General features: G+C 37.2%; 2 protein-coding genes across 3 annotated transcripts; both read left to right on the top strand.

Annotated features, from left to right (window-relative positions):
- Positions 1-736: 736 nt before the first annotated feature.
- LOC107951531 (importin beta-like SAD2 homolog) lies at positions 737-8,401 on the top strand. 2 transcript variants are annotated; one of them, XM_016886596.2, is made up of 21 exons: positions 737-1,113; positions 1,254-1,429; positions 1,524-1,694; positions 1,878-1,988; positions 2,097-2,174; positions 2,487-2,683; positions 2,767-2,827; positions 3,049-3,123; positions 3,326-3,403; positions 3,518-3,580; positions 3,698-3,781; positions 3,862-4,037; positions 4,348-4,387; positions 4,496-4,639; positions 4,827-4,946; positions 5,039-5,254; positions 5,503-5,673; positions 6,111-6,786; positions 7,074-7,288; positions 7,466-7,595; positions 8,068-8,401. In XM_016886596.2, the coding sequence occupies exons 1-21, from the start codon at positions 975-977 to the stop codon at positions 8,223-8,225; spliced, it is 3,279 nt and encodes a 1,092-aa protein (XP_016742085.1). In that variant the 5' UTR covers positions 737-974; the 3' UTR covers positions 8,226-8,401. The 2 variants fall into 2 exon arrangements, with proteins under 2 accessions (XP_016742085.1, XP_016742086.1); XM_016886597.2 differs by having other exon boundaries at positions 787-1,113; positions 3,052-3,123.
- A 5,935-nt stretch (positions 8,402-14,336) lies between these two features.
- LOC121211027 (uncharacterized) lies at positions 14,337-15,505 on the top strand. Its single transcript, XM_041083200.1, has 2 exons — positions 14,337-14,687; positions 15,056-15,505. The coding sequence occupies exons 1-2, from the start codon at positions 14,337-14,339 to the stop codon at positions 15,503-15,505; spliced, it is 801 nt and encodes a 266-aa protein (XP_040939134.1).
- The last annotated feature ends 5,146 nt before the right edge of the window (positions 15,506-20,651 follow it).

The following is a 20,651-nucleotide window of genomic DNA, read 5'->3' as shown; positions in this document are numbered from 1 at the left end:
TACCTAGTTTTGGTTGAATTTAGTTAAAATTTGATTGCCTTATCTCTTATTGTATTTTAGGGATTTTTGAACATTTGATTGGTACCATTTGTGAAAATAAGTCAAAGTTTATTTGAAATATGAAAAAAAAACTTAATTAATTTATTACCAAATAAAAAAAAAGTTAGGGTAAACTACACTCAAGGTCACTAAACTATTAATAAGTTTACGTTTTGATCACTCAACTTCAAAAAAATATAAAATGATCACTGGACTATTCAAAAGTTTTTATTTAAACCACTGAAATGTGCAAAAATTTTTTATTTAAGTCACTAAAATGTTAAGTGTTTTTTTTTTAATGTTAAGCTAGTGAGCTCCAATGGACAGTTCAACTATTAGTACAGTGGATCAGTACCCATCAATGAGTAGATGTGCATATCTTAGATCCAAATCGATTCGATGCTCAGATCGATAAAGGAAGCTATTTGAATTTTAATTTGTAAATTTATGATATTCAAAAATATTGCATGAAAAAAACTGAATTATAAAAGAGAAGGGGGATAAGAGATTTCATTTGGTGTGAATAGAGAATGCCATACAACAATAATTAACAGTTTAGTGATTTATATAAAAATTTTCAAATAATTTAATGACTATTTTATAATTTTTTAAGGTTGAAGGATTAAAACATAAACTTACAATTTAGGGTATTAACCAAATATTTATTATTAAATGCAAAATTTATTTAAAAAATGTTAATTACAAGAAACGCTCACATGGCTATTGCTACAAAAGAACTCTAAATCTACGCCATTTCTTTCATAAGAGGGAGTAGGAGAGCAAGGGCAAGAGCCGACTCAGCTGATTAGACAGTGGAAACCCCTTATCCATCTTACCCTCCAAAACTAAACTTTTCCCGCCTTATTCTTTTCCGCACCTCTTTAGCAACTTTTTAGGGTTTTGAAGAACTCAAACGAAAATCCAAACAGTCAGCCATGGACCTCACTCAGATTGCTCAGCTACTCGACCAGACGCTCAGCCCCGATGGCCACGTTGTCCGTGCATCAACTGAAGCGCTCGATTGCCTCTCTTCGCTACCACAGTTCCCTTTTGCTCTCCTCTCCATTGCCGCTGGTAAGCCAAATTCCCTCTTCTTCATCTTCTGCTTCCAATCAGTGTACCGTTGATTTCACTCCAAATTATCTCACTTCCTATCAATTTCAATTTTGCGAATCATTTCACATTGGCGTAATCCTTTTTAATGATTCTTGTAGGAGGTCAAAATCAAGGTCAAAGAGTCGCTGCTTCAACTTATCTTAAAAACTTTGCTAGGCGAAACATTGAGGTCAGTAATGGATCGTCTTCAAGAGTCAGCCAGGAGTTCAAGTCCCAGCTGATGCGAACTTTGCTTCAAGCCGAAGCGTCAGTTCTAAAAATTCTAGTGGAAGCGGTACCGATTTTCTTCAATCTTTATATTATATATATTACTTAATGTTAAAATAAATTATAATAGTATATGAATACCTTTGTCTTCCTCGCGGCAGTTTCGGATCATTGTAGTTGCTGAGTTTGTTAAGCAGAATTCTTGGCCGGAACTTGTGCCTGATCTCAGATCTGCTATTCAAAGCAGTAATGTCATAAGCAATGGTGCAAGCAGTGAATTGAGTACCATCAATACCCTTACGGTTCTTCATGCCCTCGTTAGACCTTTCCAGGTGCTTTTTTGTTACTTTTTATTTTTCCACTACTACGTAAATTTAGTACAAATATGATTTGATGCTTAAGGTTTCTAATCGTGAGTCTGTTCTTTATTGAAGTAAATGTGACGTCAACTCAAAAATAGCTTAAAGTAACATATATTTGGAGTTTAAGCTATTTTTGTTTCTTTTTTATGGCAGTACTTTTTGAATCCTAAAGTTGCTAAGGAGCCAGTACCACCACAGCTGGAACTAATTGCAAAAGAAATTCTTGCCCCTTTGCTGACGGTGTTTCATCATCTTGTTGAAAAGGTTGTTGTCTTCAAACTCTCTCTTTTTTTTTTGACTTAATTCTCCTTATCTGTTCAAGAAAAGATATTTGAATCTCCATCATAAAGTATAATGTGGTCTGTAATACAGGCTAGAGCTAACCATGGTAGAAAAGATCTGGAAACAGAGAAGATCCTTCTCCTTATATGCAAATGCTTATATTTTGCGGTGAGTAATATCTTTTATTTCATTAATTCAAACAGCATTGGATGAATTTGTTAGTCTATTAAAAAAAATTTCATTACCATGTAGCTGTACAGACTTCAGAAGTTTAATGGCCTGATTAAGAATTTGCATACAATTTAACCCGGTTTGCCCCTTGTCATGTTAGTTATAGCACCTGTGGTAGCTGTAAGCCCCCAAATGGTAGCAGTTACTTTTGGTTGCTACTTAATCGAAAAGGCCCCATGAGTTTATTTTGCATGTTATGCTATTTTCCTCCTACTGGAACCTCTTTTGAAATTTTGGTTAGCTTTATAGGTGAGGTCGTTTATGCCGTCTGCCGTGGCTCCTCTTTTGTCTTCCTTCTGCCATGATCTAATTTTCATTCTGGGTTCATTGAGTTTGGATCATGGTGATACTTCAGAAGATGAGTACTTGCTAAGGTTGAAGACTGGAAAGAGGGCTTTGCTAATTTTCTGTTCTTTGACAACACGGCACCGCAAGTATTGTGATAAGTAATAATCGGATTTTTCTTGTCTAGTTTTCTACTGTTAATCTATCTGCTGCATTGTGTGATGCCATGCCCTTAATTTTTCAGGCTAATGCAAGACATTATAAACTGTGTTTTGAAGATAGGCAAATGTAGCTCAAATATCAGTGTAAGTTTCATATGTAATTCTTCAGCTATTATTTCCTTGGCTGTCTGGGTACCATTCGCGTGGTAACATAGAAAAGTGTATCGCCTATAAGCTAGTTGCTGTAGAGCTATATTGTAGCATAGCTCCATGATACTACTTAATTTACATAGATTTGTGCTTCTATATAATTTGATGCTTTTATGGTTGTGTTAACACTAAAAGAATGGATTTTCCTTTTTTAGAAGCTTGATTTTCTATCTGAGAGGATTGTTTCACTAGCTTTCGATGTGATTTCACATGTCCTGGAGACAGGCCCTGTAAGTTCTTTCAAAATTTGTTGCTTTCACCAGTCACCATCAGTTTCAGTGCCTTCTTTGTTGCTTTTTTTACTTTCAAATGCTTACTCAATGTGTGTCTACCATTTTTCATTTTTTAGGAAGTTACATGCTAGGTGCTCCGAATTTTATATCCAATAATTTATTTCTTTAACATAACATCATTTTTGTCCTTTGGAAACAGGGATGGAGATTAGTTTCACCTCACTTTTCATTTTTGTTGGAATCTGCAATCTTACCAGCATTGATGTTGAATGAGAAGGTTTTTTTTTTTTTAAATTGAGGAAATGCATCTTCATCAACTATTTGTAAATTGAATTTAGAATAGAAGTTGAGTTAATTGACGGATTTTTGGTGTTTGATTTCTCCCAAGTAGGATATGTCAGAGTGGGAAGATGATCCAGAAGAGTACATCCGGAAGAATCTTCCATCTGAACTTGTTTGTACATTAATAGTTTTTTCTATCTGTCATTGCCTCTTATCTATCATGGTCATACCGAATGATATATTTACCAATTTGTTGGCTTTTATATCAACACTTTTAATTTGTATCTAGGAAGAAATTTCTGGATGGAGGGAGGATTTATTTACAGCCAGAAAAAGTGCAATAAACTTACTTGGTGTTGTTTCAATGTCAAAGGTCGGTGATAGATAGTCCTTGATAAATAATCTCGAGATACTTTTATCTTGATAGAATTACTATTTGTTTAATGCATACAGGGGCCTCCAACTGTGAGTTCTAATAATGGATCTTCAGCTTCATCCAAGCGCAAGAAAGGTGAAAAGAATAAGAAAAATAATCAGCGTTCTATTGGAGAGTTATTGGTGCTTCCATGTCTATCAAAATTTCCCATTCCTTCAGATGCTACTGCTTCTGATCCAAAAATTTTGAAAGAGTGAGTTAATAAACATATTTCACATATTTGTCTCGTTAATAATGAAATTTTGTAGTTGAATGGCTGTTTTCCTTTAAAACATCATGTTCTCTTTCCCTCTCTCATTTATCTGATATCTATTGCCTTTTCTTTGTCTTCTCAGCGAGAGAAGTGGAGGGATTTGTGATAAATTTCTTATTTTCTGACCAGTTGCCTTTCCTTTCTGGAAGTTACTATTTAATTTTCTTCTACTTACCCATCCTTCCCCATCAGTAGTTCTTGACATGCATTTAAATCTTTCTTATTGTATTCTGTTCGTCAACTGTGGCAGTTATTTTGGCGTTCTGATGGCATATGGTGGCCTGCAAGATGTAAGCAAATCTGGCCCCTCTGTTGCATTATTGAAAAATTTTACCCTTAAATCTTTTTTATAATGAAATCTACCATTAATTTTTGTAATCGCTCATTCTAAAAAACAGTTTCTGAAGGAGAAAAAACCTGCATTTACAACATCTTTGGTTAAAACCCGGGTGCTACCATTGTACTCATTTTCCTTCTGTCCACCATACTTGGTTGCTGCCGCGAGTTGGGTGCTTGGGGAGCTTGCTTCATGTCTTCCTGAAGTGAGTCATTTTTGCACTAGTTTCATCTCTTGTTCTTTCATCAGACCAAAGTTTTTTGTTAGTTTAAGCATTCAATTATTCTACTGATTTGCTTACCCTATTATGCTGCTTTTCAATTTGCTTGAACACCATTCATAAAACGCAGTGACTAAATAAATCTCCTTTTCTGTGTTTGTATCCTTTTCAGGAGATGAGCGTAGACATCTATTCTTCCTTGCTCAAGGCATTGGCAATGCCTGATAAAAAGGATACTTCTTGTTACCCTGTGCGAGTCGCTGCTGCAGGGGCAATCGCGGGGCTTCTTGAAGTAGGTCCCCTAATTAATCCGTGGTGTTGGAAGTCATTCTCATTTTGGTTATAATGTCTCACTCACCTATCTTTTATGTTTGTTCTTTTCAGAATGAGTATCTGCCACCAGAGTGGTTAGCTCTTCTTCAAGTTGTAATTAGTAGGATTGGTAATGAAGATGAAGAAAACATTATTCTATTTCAGCTTCTCAATTCTATTGTAGAGGCTGGAAATGAGAATACAGCAATTCATATTCCTCATATTATTTCATCATTGGTTGATGTGATCTCAAAGTCCATACATCCTAGCGTGGAGCCATGGCCCCATGTAAGTATGAATCCCTGTAGCTAGGCTGGTACATTTTACTCTCTTAAAATTTATAGTTTCTGCAAGTTTCGCATTTGCATCTATGATTGCGAAAAAACAGCATGTCATGTTAAACATTTGGGTTTCTGTCAGTTCAATGCCTAAAGTGTTTGCTTTAATTTTGGAACATTATTGTGGTTGAAAATGGACTGTTAAATGTCACTGGGCAATCCCGATTTAGTTGATTAAGTGAATTGCATTTGTAATAGGTGGTTGTACGGGGTTTTGAAGCATTAGCAGTGATGGCTCAATCTTGGGAAGACTTCATGCTCGAAAAGGTTGAACAGAATGACTCAAGTGAAAAGAAGGCATCTGGTCAGGGTGCCATTGCTAGAGCTTTATCAGCTCTTTTGCAACAGGCTTGGCTCACAGTTCCATTGGTTAGTATTCTTCTCATTGTAATATTTGCGTTTTTTAAGAATTGCTCTGGTGCTTGAGCAGTTGAGCATATTGTGTCTCTAAATGGGTTATAGAATGAACATGTTTGACTGCTGATGGTAAAATTTGTATGCAATCATATAAAATTTCTAAATTTTATTAGAACAGAAAATATATTGATTTATAGCGTCTTTAATGCTTTGGATTTTGCTCTTTATATATATTCAAACCATCATCTAGCCTATGTACCTGGTGCAAACTTGGCATTGAATTGAAAATTTTTTGTTATCTGCTTCATAGTTTACATTATCTGTTGCTTTACTTATGCTTTTTATTCATCAGATGATGATATCCTGCTACTGAAAGTTATCTGATTACCATTTTACTTGTGTAAATTCGTGACATATTTACTTTCTCCTTAAATTATTGTAATGATCAGGAAGCTGAGGCATCACCCCCTGCATCATGTATAGATCATTCATCAACATTGCTTCGATCCATTATACTCTCTGTTACTGGAAGCAGCGTAATCGTAGAGCTTAAACTATCAGAATTACTACTAGTTTGGGCTGACATGATTTTAGATTGGCATGCTTGGGAAGAATCAGAGGATATGGCTGTCTTTGACTGCATCAAAGAAGTAGTTAGTTTGCACAGTAAATATGGACTGGAGAGTTTTATTGTTAGACAGATTCCACCTGCTCCTGCTCCACCTGTGCCACAGAGATCCATTATTGAAGCAATAAGTGTATTTGTCAGTGAGGCCATTTTACAATACCCGTCTGCGATATGGAGAGCTTTTTCATGTGTTCACATACTATTACATGTCCCAAAGTATTCAAGTGAAACAGAAGGTGTGCGGCTATCATTAGCAGCGGTTTTCTGTCGGGCAGCATTTTTTCATTTGAAAGGAGTGAGAAGCAAGCCTTCTTCACTATGGAAGCCTCTCTTGCTTGCTATTGCATCATGCTATTTATGTCATCCTGATACCGTGGAGGCAATACTGGAGAAGGAGGGTGATGGAGGCTTTGCAACCTGGGCATCTGCAATGGCTTTTGCCTGCACTCACTCTTCTGAAGTCGGTCTGTCTGCAAAGTCTGAGATAAAGTTGATGGGTAAGTATCTATCTTATGACTCCTGTAGAACTTGGAAAATTCTCACTTTATTTTATATTCATTAGTAAGTATGATCTATATAGTTGCTTTCACCTATTTGTTCCTCATCTCTAGTGTGATAGAGAAATGGTAGGTCTTATATACGACTTTAGCAAAATATTTGTTGGCCTTAATCAGTCACTCCCCTCCCTCGCATCTGCTCCAGTATCTACTTCCTCCACTCCTTGTCCTGTTTTCCCCCCAGTAAATTTAACTGACATCAATTCTAATTATTTTTTTGTGCTCAGTGATGACACTGCTAAAGATGACTGAAAGGTTGTTGGGAGTAGGTAATCCAAGTGGTGGCTTGTTACGAGATTGCTTTACTTCACTGATTAAGACATCAATACAATTGAAAGAACTGGATGAAGAAATGGAAGAGGAAGAAAATGATGAAGAATCTGAAGATGATGATAATGATGATGAGGATGAAGATGATGATGAAATCGAAATTGATGATGAGGTCCAACTCTTAGGATACATGGATTTTATTTAGTCCATACAATTGCATCTTTTTATCATGATCTAATGGATGACAGCTAACTAAATGACAGATAGAGCTGGAAAGTTGGGAGTTGTGTAGGAATTCAGCATACATTAATTTGAAAGCAAATATATGTTTTTTCATTTTTTTGAACAGGAATCTGAGAGTGAGCATGAAGAAACTGAAGAACAGTTTCTGGAAAGGTACGCGCAAGCGGCTTCTGCACTGGAGAATGGTACTGTTGAAGAAGGGGATGCCGAAGATCAAGAGGTTGAGATCGAGTTAGGTAAGCCTTTGGGTTGAACTGTTGTTCTCTATAAATGCTTACTTAACATTTTGGTAACCATGATTGTTAGAAAGGCAGTTTGCCTTACGGAATTTAGGTCTAATTCTGAATTTTATCTCTTTACTTAAAACTGAGAAGTTAATCACTCTACTTTAATTTGTTAGACTTTGGGCTTCATACTTCATGAAAATTGAGAATTTAGTCCAATTGTTGGTAAACACATAAACTTAAAGTGTTGAATTTTGCTAATTTGTTGCATATAAATTGGACCATCTATTTTCAAGTCAGCGATGTAACGATAAGGTATAACAATGTTATCCAATTGGACAACTTTTCAGTTTCCATGATGGATGATCAAATTTTGATAAATTAAAGTAGGACTAACTTTTCAGTTTTAGAGGGATGAAATCATAATTAGACCATTGAATTAATTTGCTTTGGTAAACATGTGATATGGTGGGGGTGACAACAGGTAGTTTGGAAGAAGCTGATGAGCAGAAAATGGTGATATCATTGATAGAGAGATACCACCATGTTCTTATTAAAGGCCAAGCGTTATCTCCTGGGCTTGTTTCAAGTTTCATTAATGCCTTCCCCGACTCTACTTCCTTCTTCCACCAATACATGTAGGCTTCTTTTACTTTATATAAAACATGATATGGTGTTTGTATGGGGTGGAAATTTGTAATTTTTAATATATTCTTTTTACTGGGTGTGGCGTGTGCATGAGTTTTGATTTGTGGTGTTATTGAGATTTGAGAGGGAAGTAATTGCTATACAAATTGCAATCATGGCGTTCTTAACAATTACTCTATTTGTTTTTCCCCGTTTTATACCCAATGCGTCTTGGGACCTTGATTGATGATTTCTCTGATTTGATTGAGGCGTCGGAAATTATAGTTATACGCGCACCGTGCCTTCGGGGTGTTGTTAAAAGAAGTTAATTAGCTTCAGTATTTATACACGGTAAATTTCTATAAATCATAATTACTGAAATCTAGAAAATGTTAACAAGAGAATCCTAAGAAATAAACACCAAAGACTAATTCAGAATAAAACAATCTTGTAACTAGAAGATCGAGTCAATAGAGAATCAATAATAAATCACTTTAATATGTCCCTTCAAATTTGGGTTAATTAACAAACACCTAACTTGAAAATATTAAGAGTAAAGGCTGTTTTAGGAAGTGTCTTAGGGAGTATATCAACAACTTGATCAGCGGCATAAACATGATGAACATTAAGTTCCTTATGATCAGTATAGTAGTCAACAAAGTGAACAAAAACTTTTAAATGCTGGTTCTTCTTGTGAACAAAGTGAGATCATAAAATAAAATATATACATGATCATTGAGTTCAACCCAATCAACATCACTATTCGTGTAGATATTAGAATCACAACAACCAAAATATCTGAAGACCAAAATTTTTTGTATGTTGAAAGTATCGCAAGTCATTTAACTGCTCTTCATTGTAATCCAGATGAATTGTGCGTAAATTGTGATAACTTATTGATAGAGTAACAAATATTGTAGTTTGCCAAGCACTTTTTGAAACTTTGTAGCATCAATGGAACTAGTTCCATCAATTGAGACCAAAACTTTTGAAAAACTCATGGGTGGTTGAACACCTTTGCTCTCATGCATATTTGTCTCACAAATACATTTGGATTGAGATAATAATAAGCCATTAGGAGTATGAATCACTTTAACTCACCAAAATTTTTAATCAGAAATTTTATAGATAGATAAAATGAGATTTTTTGTGAGGAATGTGATGTTTATGGTTGTAATGGCCAATTTTTGGCCCAAGCAAACAAGCAAAAAATAAAATCCACATAACCAAATTCTAAGTCCATTTACAATGTTAGACAGCCCAAAAATCAAAACTACCAAATTACAATAACTAAACCTACCCAAACCCAATACCCAAAACCAGCCCAAATTAGAACTACCCAAACCTAAGCAATTTTCAGCAAAGAAAAGTGGTGATGAACCCTAGCCGTCACCCCACCTTGGCCACCTACGCCACTACCAGTTGTCTGCCACCAGCACACCCACTTGCCTCCACCACTCTATACCTGCAAAAGAAGACAAAAAAAAGGACAGCAAAGAAAAACACCAAAAAATAAAATTCTTTGTATTTTTTCTTTGGATTTTGGGCTATATAAAAGCCCTATGTTCCTTGTGCCAAGGGGCGGAATCGATTGTATTTTGGAGAGAAGAGATTGTATTAGAGGGGGTTGTATTACAGAGATTTTTGGGAGAAATCAAAAGGAGAAAACAAGTTAAAAGGGGTTTGTCCTTATTTTTATTTATTTATTTTTGATCTTCTTTCTATTCGTTCGTTTTATTTATTTTACAAATATTTTTAACAAAAAAAAACTTGCAAAAAAAATATAAAAAAAGGAAAGAGGGAAGGAACTTACCGGTGTTCAGTTTTCCAACATCGTGGACGACTGAGGAAGCCACCGCCGAAGATCGGTGGCCGGAAACTGAATAGATTATTGAGTTCTAGGGTGCTTCTCATAAATTTTTGAAGGTTTTTAGGTCGTTTTAACCCCAAATTCAGGCTCTACTCGAGAAGAGAAGTGAAAAAAGGCCTCAGAAGATTTTCCGGCCACCGTGGACGGCGGCGCCACCGTCGGTGGCCGGTGACCGACGTGACGGTTGATGGCCGGTCCGATAACCGGAGGAGGGGAAGGGTTGAGAGAGTTGAGAGCCTTCTCTCTATTTTGAAAAATGAATGTAGGGTGGTAGGGTAATGTTTTAACTCTTTTTTTGTTGTTTTTAAAAAAAAAAGGTTTTTTTTACGACAAAAAAGAAAAGAAAAGAAAGTATGGTTTTAATTAATAATAAAACAAAATAGTATGAGGAGGTAGTTTTAATTAACAATAAAACAAAATAGTATGGGGAAATAGTTTTAATTAATAATAAAACAAAATAGCATGGGGAGTGTTTTTGATTAATAATAAAACAAAGTAGCATGGGGGGAGTGGAATCAGCTTTTTGCTTGGGACCATGCATGTTACCTTTAATTGGGTAATTTACGCAATTGATCCCCTCCTTTGTGCTAGCCTTCAGTCGGGCCATATTTAAGTTTTTTATATTATTTTAAATTGGCCCTGCAGTCTGTGTGCTATTTCGATTTGCCCCATTTGCGCGGTATTTTAAGATTTGGGGCATTTTTAATTTTAGATCTCGGACATTTATACGCAATTAATTTTAGCCCAAAATTCTGTTTCAATAATTTGTTTTACTTGTAAGTTATCTCTTGGATTTTGTTTCTTCTCTCAATTAAGTCCAGTTATTCTTTTTAGAATAAACATGTTTCTACATATTATTTTGATTTCATACTTTTGTAATTATTATTTTTCTCTTTTCTTTTTTTTACGTGCATACCTGTTTATATGAAATACCTTTATATTATTATTACTACTATATGTATATATTTATAATATTACTAATAGTTTATTTTTTACATTATTATGTATATACCATGTAAATATTTTAATATTATATTATGTATACATTATATATATATATGTATATCTTTTAATATTGTATTTTTATTGTTTTGCATATGCCCTAATATTATATCGTTTATATATTTTTTTTATTTCCCATATTATCTTACTTTATATATTTTTTAACTATATCATGTATATGCTACTACTATATGTCTATTTATGTAGTATTATTAATAGTTGTTTCTAATATTATGATTATTTCTAATATGTATATATTATGTATTTACCTTCAATATTATATATCGTATATTTCTAATACTATTACGTTATTACTACTATTATATTATTATTATATTTTTACCCATTACTCTTTAAATACACTTATTTTACCTTTTCCTCTTCACTCACTATATATATTGTTTACTTATCTATATATTCACATACATAATTTCACACATCATTCCAAAATTTTTACTTGTAATATTACTATTAATATTATTATTATCTTCACTATACTATCGTTCTTTAGTCTTACATAATGATTGTTTATTTATTACTAGTTTTTTTTAATCTCGAATATTTCCTAGCTTATTCGTTATTGTCTTTTTATTCGTTTTATTCATTTATTTGTTACCTCGAAATAAGATTTTTTGCAAATAAGGCAATGCTTGGTGTTTGGAAATTTCGAGAAAGCAGTGCCCTAACTTATTGGGTTGCCACTTTTCTCGTTGAATTCGAATAATTAAGTACTCTTCTAAGTTTTTTTTAGAGGTTTTCTAAATGCAAGCCACTATCTTGGAATTTCAAAGCAGTATGTCCTAACTTATTGGATATAGCATTTTGCTGTTTCGAGATAGAAATTTCAAAAAAGGGATAACTTAATGTCAATACTTTGACGCTAGTGAATCCTAATTTTCAAAGTTAAAATATTTTAAAGAGGACTACATCTTAAATTTTTTTCTTTCGACATTAAAGGCATTTGATAATCAATTAGGTACCAATTTTTGGGCGTTACGAGGGTGCTAATCCTTCCTCGTACGTAACCGACTCCCGAACCCGTTCTTTTATTTCGTGGACCAAAACTAATGATTTTAAAATAAAATGTTTTAAAGGTGAGCCAATCACACCTAAAAAGATTGGTGGCGACTCCCGTTTTCGTTTTTAAAATCGATTCTCATTTTCCAAAACTCGATTTGAAAATGGTTTTGACAGCTTGGCGACTCCACTGGGGAAAAATAAGAGAGTCAGGCCATGTAATTGATTATCTCTTGTCTTAATGTCAGAAATTAAAAATTTTAAAATTTAATCCTCTTTGCATTACATGTGGTTGTATTATTGCATGCTATATTTTGATCGCATTGCATTTGCATGACCGTTGTGGTCACACCCTTAAGTGGGAGTGAGAAGCTACGCCTTCGTAAGGTTTTCGCCTCTGTGCAGGATAGTGGATCACTTTCGGGATACATCCGTACCTATGGTTTCGTGAGATTTTCATCTCCGTGTAGCCATAGGGAAATGTATTCCCCTGAACTGAACTCGATTCAAATGAGCCTATAATGGGTGAGGATCGATGAATCTGCTGGTTCGGGTACCTCAAACTTTAGAACCAACCCCATGTCGAAGGACCATATAAGCCCAACTTAGACATTACCCTTATAAGTTATCGTTGAAATTTATTGATATCATGTGATACTGACTATCTCTTTTCTTTTGCTTGCATGTCATTTTGCATTTACAAAAATATCGGTTCACGGTCAGTTTCTAAGTTAGGAAGTTTTATTATAGAGAACTGACTTCTTGATAAAGTGGAAGGCAACGTTAACGTCCACAGATGGTCCGAGCAAACTCAACTAGAAAAGGGAGATAGTATAGCTGAGGGATACATATAGGAGTTTTCAGATTACACTCGTATTAGCATCACGCAGAATAATCTCCAGGAGCTTAAGGCAATTTGGGATCAGTGGGGCAAAGAGACTAAGCAATTATTCTACGGTAACTATGGAGACTTACCTTACTTGCTTGATGTTCAGATAGACGAGCACTTATTCAGAGCCCTTGCTCAGTTTTAGAACCCGGCGTACAGTTGCTTTACTTTTGGGGAGGTAGACATGGTACCTACTGTGGAAAAGTACACTGCTTTACTTCGTTGTCCCCGGTTTCAAAATGATAGGATCTATTCCTGAGCTCTTTGTGTCCCTACCTTTTGGAAGAAATTGATGATTATTACGGGGATGAGCGAGCAGTGGGTCACGGCCAGAATTAAAGAGAAAGGTGAGTGCAAGTGCATCTCGTGGGGCGCTTTGAAAATTTTGATTTTGACACAGCCTGATGAGACAAAGAAGATAGATGTTTTTGCCCTAAGTTTATATGGATTGATGGTCTTCCCTAGGGCTTTGGGATATGTGGATGAGGTAACCACGGATCTTTTTCATTGACTCAGTAAAAAGGTCACTTCTGTCCCTGCAATTTTGGCGGAAACATTTAGGTCTTTAGGTGTATGTAGGAGGGCTGGTGCTGGTAGGTTTATAGGGTGTGCTCAATTGCTTTTGGCTTGGTTCTACAGTCATTTTCGGTTGATAGATAGGGTGGTTTGTCGGGTTTACTTTGAGGATTATTCACCGTTGAAAGATATAGTAGCTTCAACCAGGAGAGTTGATATTCCAGAAAAGAATTGGATAGCGTTACTTCAGAACCTTCAGTCGAAAGATGTCGAATGGAGGGCTCCGTGGATGATGTGTGGTGAGGTTCTTTACCGATGCGTTAGTTTTGATTGGGTACCCCTATTGGGGATTTGGGGTGTCATTGGCTATGCCCCTTTGCTCGTACTGAGGCAACATGGATTGAGACAGTTCATACCAACGACTCAGGGGTTGGCTCAAAGTGAGTTTGTATATAGAGGAGTCGATTACAAGAGGAGAGTTAGTGAAGTTTCTAGTGCTTGGAAGAAGACTTGTCGATTGAGAGGAAAAGCTATTAGCCCCGCTACGACACCGGAATACATAGAATGGAGAGGTGATAATATCCCTAAGCCAAGTATGGAAGGAGCTCGACCAATGGAGGAAGATTTTCAAGTAAGACCCTCAGAGTTAGAAATTATGAAACAGGAGTTCGAGAGACAAAGCTTGGAGTTCGAGAGGAGGATAGCAAAGCTCGAAGAAAAAAAGATGTACTTGAGTTTGGACGTTGATGTTCAAAAGATGGAAGTCAAGAAAGAGAGGAAAGAAAAAAAGAAGAATGAGGAAGATCGATATGATCTAAGGGAACATTACAAAATGGCACAAGTAGCCTTGAGGAGGGCGAAAGTAGGAGGATCTTCGAATCAGTGGCAGAAGGAGGTCCAAGAAGAAAAGGCTAGAGCCGAGTACTGGGAGAGAAAATTCCAAGAAATGCAGGTGCAGAATTTGGCATTAGAGGAAGAGGATAAAGGATTGAAGACCAAGGTAATTGAACTTGGAAAATCCCTGCGTTGGCACCAAAACCATAATTCTACGGTCGAGTTAAAGGAGCTAAGAAGCAAGGTTGAAGATTTGGAGCTGGCATTATATGACGGTGAACTTCGGGTTGAGCAGCTCAAGGCGCAAGAGGATTATCTGAGGGGAGAGCTACATCAGGCTAAAGAACAGGTCAGAAAAAAGGATCATGTCATTGGTGAAGCCATAGCTCAGATTTGAGAGGTTGCTGAGTATGTGCAAGATTTGGCAATTCGAGCTGACGTATTGAGTCTGATGTATTCATCATCGTCGGATGTAGGACGAAAGTTAGCCCTTTTATTAGATAGAGTTAAAGCTTTGAGCCTTAGGGCGAAATCGTATTTGTAATCCTCTTATATGTAAAGATATTCTTTTTCTAAATAAAATTTTCTAAATCAAGTTGAACCAGAATCGATATTCTTTTTGCATTCATGCATTTGCATCTCATAACATTTCATCAAATTATTTGCATTCAAGGTTATAGAAAGACCCTGATTAGTTAAAGTTTACTTTCCAAATAGGTAGAAAAGAGAGGTAGAAAAGAAAATCTGGAAATCACACACCCCTACGGCACTTGTGCTAAAACTAAGAACATGGATCAAAGGTTCGAGCAATTACAAAAAGATATGCAAGATCAAATGCAAGAGCAGTTGGCCAAAATACAGAATGAAATGAGGGAGCAGATGCTAGAAGCTCAGAGAAACATGATGGCTGAAATGGCTCAGCTGCTAAGAGCCACTGATAAAGGAAAAACTCCCATGGCGATCACTAAGGAGGAGAATGAAGGTCCTCCTCTGGGTTTTACTCCGCCTCATGTGCCCCCGCAAACCGAGGTACCTCCTAGAAGGCCATCTGTCACAGTAAGGCCTCAATATGGGCCAGTAAATGCTGGAATCCCCATAAATTTCCCATCTGGGTTGGGAAATAATTTGGGTGATAGCTCGATCCTATTACTCCTGATCTGGATTTAATGGAGAAGGAAAGAATGGCCACTAAATCCTCAAAACAATTGGAAGATCGTTGCAGGTGGTTAGATGAGAAGTTTAGGGTTTTAAAAGGCGCTGGCAATCATCATGAGATTGATGCCAAAGACTTAATTTTGGTTCCAGATTTGGTGCTTCCTCATAAATTTAAGATGCCAGAGTTTGAAAAGCAAAATGGGACTACTTGCCCAGAGGTATACATAACAATGTTTTGTAGAAGAATGACTGGTTATGTGAACAACGATCAACTATTGGTCCATTGTTTTCAGGACAGCCTAGTGGGAGCGGCGGCTAGGTGGTACAATCAGTTGAGCCGTGCAAGAATCAGTTCATGGAGAGATCTTGCACAGGCTTTCATGCAACAGTATAACCATGTACTGATATGACGCCAGATAGGATCACACTTCAAAACATGAAGAAAAAACCTAATGAGAGTTTTAGGCAATATGCACAACGATGGAGGGAGGTGGCAATGCAAGTACAACCACTATTGTTGGAAAAGGAAACCACTATGTTATTTATTAATACTTTGAAGGCGCCATTCATCACACATATGATTGGAAGTACCACAAAAAGTTTCAAGAATATAGTTATGGCGGGTGAGATGATTGAGAATGCCATGAGAGGCGGTAAAATCGAGGGGGAAATGGCTAAAAGATCAGCCCCAAGGAGAAAAGACAATGAGGTAAACAACATGAATAGCTTCAATTCCAGGGCAATCACAGTTGGACAACCTAAAACAGCTACGGGTGAGCAACAAAATACTCAAAGACAGGAATCGGGTACGAGACAGAATTCGGAGAAGATGCAATTCACTCCTATCCCTGTGACATATCGTAAGCTTTATCAAAGCTTATACGATGCACATGCCGTTGCTCTGTTTCACTTGAAACCGCTGCAGCCACCTTACCCCAAATGGTATAATGCAAATGCTAAATGTGAATATCACGCGGGAATATCGGGGCATTCAATTGAAAATTGCACTAGGTTCAAGAAGGTCGTGGAGAAGCTCATCAAAATTGGGGTTGTAAAATTTGATAGTACCCCTGATACTGAAAGCCCGTTACTGGATCATGGCAATCAAGGAGTGAATGCCATTGATGAAACAAAGAAAAGAAAAATCAAGGAAGACATTGCTGAGGTGAAGACACCTATGAAGGTAATATGAGAGGAGATGGTGAAGAGAGGTATACTGACCTCTAGAAAAGGAGGAGAATGAATAGAAAACCATTGTGAGTTCCATGGGGAGGTGGGTCATATGATCCAAAATTGTGAAGAGTTCAAGGTCATGGTACAAGGCCTTATAGTTAACAAAGAGTTGTAGGTTTCTGAGGGTAGTTCTTATGAAGGACAAATATGTGTGTTGGAGAATGAACAACAAAGAACCAACCAACCGAGAATTATTATTTCCTTTCCAGGGAATAATGAGGAGGGGTCGCAAACTAGGCCCAAAATAGTCATCCGTAAACCCAATCCTTTCCCTTATAAGGATGACAGGAGGGTGCCATGGAGCTATGACTGCAATATAACAATACTTGAGGGGGGGAGTATAGCTAGCGCGCCCAGGGGCACGCAAAATGAAGGTTCTCATACACGAAGTGGGAAACGTTATGACGGGGGGAATATTAGAGTAGAGCCCGCAAAGACAAAAAATGTCAAGGCTAAAAGGGAAAAGGAAACTGAAGTACTCATCAATGAGCCGGTAAATGAGGAAGAGGCTAAGGAGTTTCTAAAATTCCTGAAACATAGCGAGTATAGTGTGGTCGAGCAGTTGCGCAAGCAGCCGACGCGTATATCAGTGTTAGCCCTACTCTTGAGCTCTGAGGTACATCGAGATGCATTGTTAAAGGTGCTTAACGAAACATATGTTACCCATGACATATCCGTTAACAAGCTAGACCGATTAGTAAACAACATCAGTGCTGACAATTTCATTTATTTTAACGATGATGAAATTCCACCTGGGGGCATAGGGTCAACCAAAGCCCTACACATCACTACTCGGTGCAAAGGATACACACTTCCAAGTGTACTCGTGGATAATGAGTCTGCTTTGAACGTCCTGCCGCTATCCACCTTGAACAGATTGCCCATTGACAGTTTGCATATGAAAACGTGTCATAGTGTGGTAAGAGCCTTTGATGGAACTGAAAGAAAAGTAATGGGGCGAATCGACATCCCTTTAGAGATTGGGCCGAATACGTATGAAGTTGATTTCCTAGTGATGGATATCAAGCCCTCATACAATTGTTTATTAGGGAGACCATGGATACACTCAATAGGAGCAGTGCCCTCTTCATTGCACCAAAAATTAAAGTTAGTGATAGATGGTCGCTTAATAACCATCAATGCGGAAGAGGACATCATAGCGGCAGTTACCAGCAAGACCCCTTATGTTGAGGCAAATGAAGAGCTATTGAATGTTCTTTCCACTCTTTAGAGGTCATTAATGCCACCTTTATTTTGGAGGGAAGCAAAGTGCCGGTACCCAAAATGTCTAGAGCCATGAGGATGACCCTACAAATGATGATGGGGAAAGGAGCATTGCCAGGAAAAAGGCTAGGAAGACAGTTGCAAGGAGAGGTTCAAATCCCAAAACTGATTGAGAAGAAGGACCGCTTTGGCTTGGGCTTCACGCCAGACCACAAACACAAGAGGCAAGAAATAAAGAAGCGCCAAGCGAGAAGAAAGACGCGTTTGAATGGAAGAGAAGTGGAGTGGGAACCGATGACATTCCCACCTATATCCAAATCCTTCAAATCAGGAGGAAAGTCATCAAGTTAATGCTGTACACAATGAAGGATTAGAGCAAGGAAGCCTCGAGGGCATTCCCCCTTACGAACCAGGGAGCTCTCTAAATAATTGGATTGCGGAAGACCTTCCTGTAGTCTTTAGGAATTTTTCAGAGTAATTCTCAAAACATGTATGTTACTCTAGAGCCCAGGAGTAGTAAGATTATATTCGTGAAATAGGCTTATGTTCATCTATAATTATTTAAATAAAACATAACTTTTTATCAATTTAAACGAGTATCGTTCTATTTTTATCGACCAATATTCCTTCAAATTCTAGCAATTCTTATTCTTTTATTCATAGCACATAAACAATCATTCTTTGATTCATTCATTCTTTTATATTCTTTCATACCCCCACAGGTCTCTAGATATCAATGATATGAGCGTTGATACTACAGCTCTTAATTTCTCTGGCGAGCAAGACGTGTGTTTAGAGGAACCTCAGGATTTTGAAGATGTTCAAGATTGTGACGTATCCCTCGATCTGTTAAGAATGGTTAAGTAGGAGAAGAAACAAATCATGCCATATGAGAAAGAGGCAATAGAGAATATAGCTTCGAGAGTTCAAGGATATCTTCGCCTGGTCATATCAGGATATGCCTGGATTGAGTACTGACATTGTGGTACATCGTCTTCCGATAAGACAAGATTGTAAACCAGTCCAACCGAAGTTGCGAAGAATGAGGCCAGATATCGTTTTGAAGATAAAGGATGAAGTCAAGAAGCAGTTTGATGCAGGATTCTTGCAATAAGTGAAGTACTCCGATGGGTAGCTAACTTGTGCCAGTCCTCAAGAAGGATAGAAAAGTACGAATGTGTGTTGATTACAGAGACTTGAACAAAGCAAGCCCAAAAGATAATTTTCCTTTACCCCACATTGACACTTTAGTAGATAACACAGCGGGATATTTATTGTTCTCCTTTATGGATGGTTTCTCAGGATACAACTAGATAAAGATGCATCCAGAGGACATGAATAAAACCACTTTTATAACCTTGTGGGGCACCTTTTGCTACAAAGTAATACCATTTGGACTAAAAAACGCAGGGGCAACGTACCAATAGGCCATGGTGAACTTGTTCCACGACATGATGCATAAGGATATCGAGGTATACGTTGATGATATGATTGCCAAGTCGCGTACGAAAAAAGAGCATATTGAGGTCTTGAGGAGATTGTTTGTAAGGTTGAGAAAATTTCAGCTGAAGCTTAATCCAGCAAAGTGTACCTTTGGAGCCAGATCCGGAAAGTTGTTAGGCTTCGTAGTCAGTGAAAAAGGAATTGAAGTCGACTCAGACAAGGTCAAAGCCATACGAGAATTACCTCCACCACGTACTCAGAAAGAAGTTCGAGGATTCCTAGGAAGGTTGAATTACATTGCTCGGTTCATTTCACAACTAATCGAGAAATGTGATCCTATCTTTCGCCTCCTCAGAAAGAACAATCAAGGTATTTGGGATAGGGAATGCCAGAGTGCTTTTGAAAAGGTCAAGCAGTATTTGTTGAATGCTCCAGTATTGTCTCTACCCAGCCCAGATAAACCATTAATACTGTACTTATTAGTGTTCAGTAATTCTATGGGATGTGTGCTTGGCCAGCATGATAAGTCAGGGAAAAGAAGAAGGCAATTTATTATCTCAGTAAGAAGTTCACTGACTGTGAGATGAGATATTCACCAATCGAAAAGTTGTGTTGTGCGCTGATTTGGACAACTCGGAGATTAAGACAGTACATGCTATACCATACCACTTGGCTCATCTCAAAACTGGATCCGTTGAAATACATGATGGAGTCAACAGCTCTAAATGGGAAAATGGCGAGATGGAAAATTTTACTTTCGGAGTTTGATATAGTCTACATAAGTCAGAAGGCTATAAAAGGAAGTGCGGTAGCGGACTTCTTGCTAGTAGGGCTCTAGAGGATTATGAGCCACTAAACTTCGATTTTCTAAATGAGGAGTTGATGTGTATAGCAATGACTGAAAATTCTTCTTGGAGGCTCAATTTTGATGGGGCTTCTAATGCAGTCGGAAATGGAATTGAGGCAGTCTTGGTATCTCCGAATGGCGATCATTATCCTTTTATGTACAAGTTGGACTTTGATTACACAAACAATATGGCTGAATATGAAGCATGCATCATGGGACTTCAAGCAGCTATAGAGCGAGGTATAAAAACTCTAGAAGTATATGGGGATTCGGCGTTGGTTGTTTATCAGCTTAGAGGTGAATGGGAGACAAGGGACCCTAAATTGATTAGTTATCGAAAGGTAGTTTTGGGGTTACTTGAGGAATTTGATAGCATCACCTTCAATTATCTCCCACGAGACAAAAATCAGA

This window comes from Gossypium hirsutum, chromosome A02 (genome assembly GCF_007990345.1).
Source record: "Gossypium hirsutum isolate 1008001.06 chromosome A02, Gossypium_hirsutum_v2.1, whole genome shotgun sequence".
Lineage (NCBI taxonomy): Eukaryota > Viridiplantae > Streptophyta > Magnoliopsida > Malvales > Malvaceae > Gossypium > Gossypium hirsutum.
This window is presented reverse-complemented; position numbering and strand designations above follow the sequence as displayed.

Bases quoted from the DNA above. Each gene is read 5' to 3' on its own strand.
- LOC107951531 (XM_016886596.2), top strand. From the start codon at position 975: ATGGACCTCACTCAGATTGCTCAGCTACTCGACCAGACGCTCAGCCCC. The intron at 3,404-3,517 runs GTTTTTTTTTTT...TCTCCCAAGTAG, and splicing joins CATTGATGTTGAATGAGAAG to GATATGTCAGAGTGGGAAGA. The intron at 7,596-8,067 runs GTAAGCCTTTGG...GGGTGACAACAG, and splicing joins AGAGGTTGAGATCGAGTTAG to GTAGTTTGGAAGAAGCTGAT.
- LOC121211027 (XM_041083200.1), top strand. From the start codon at position 14,337: ATGGCACAAGTAGCCTTGAGGAGGGCGAAAGTAGGAGGATCTTCGAAT. The intron at 14,688-15,055 runs GTCAGAAAAAAG...CTTTCCAAATAG, and splicing joins TACATCAGGCTAAAGAACAG to GTAGAAAAGAGAGGTAGAAA.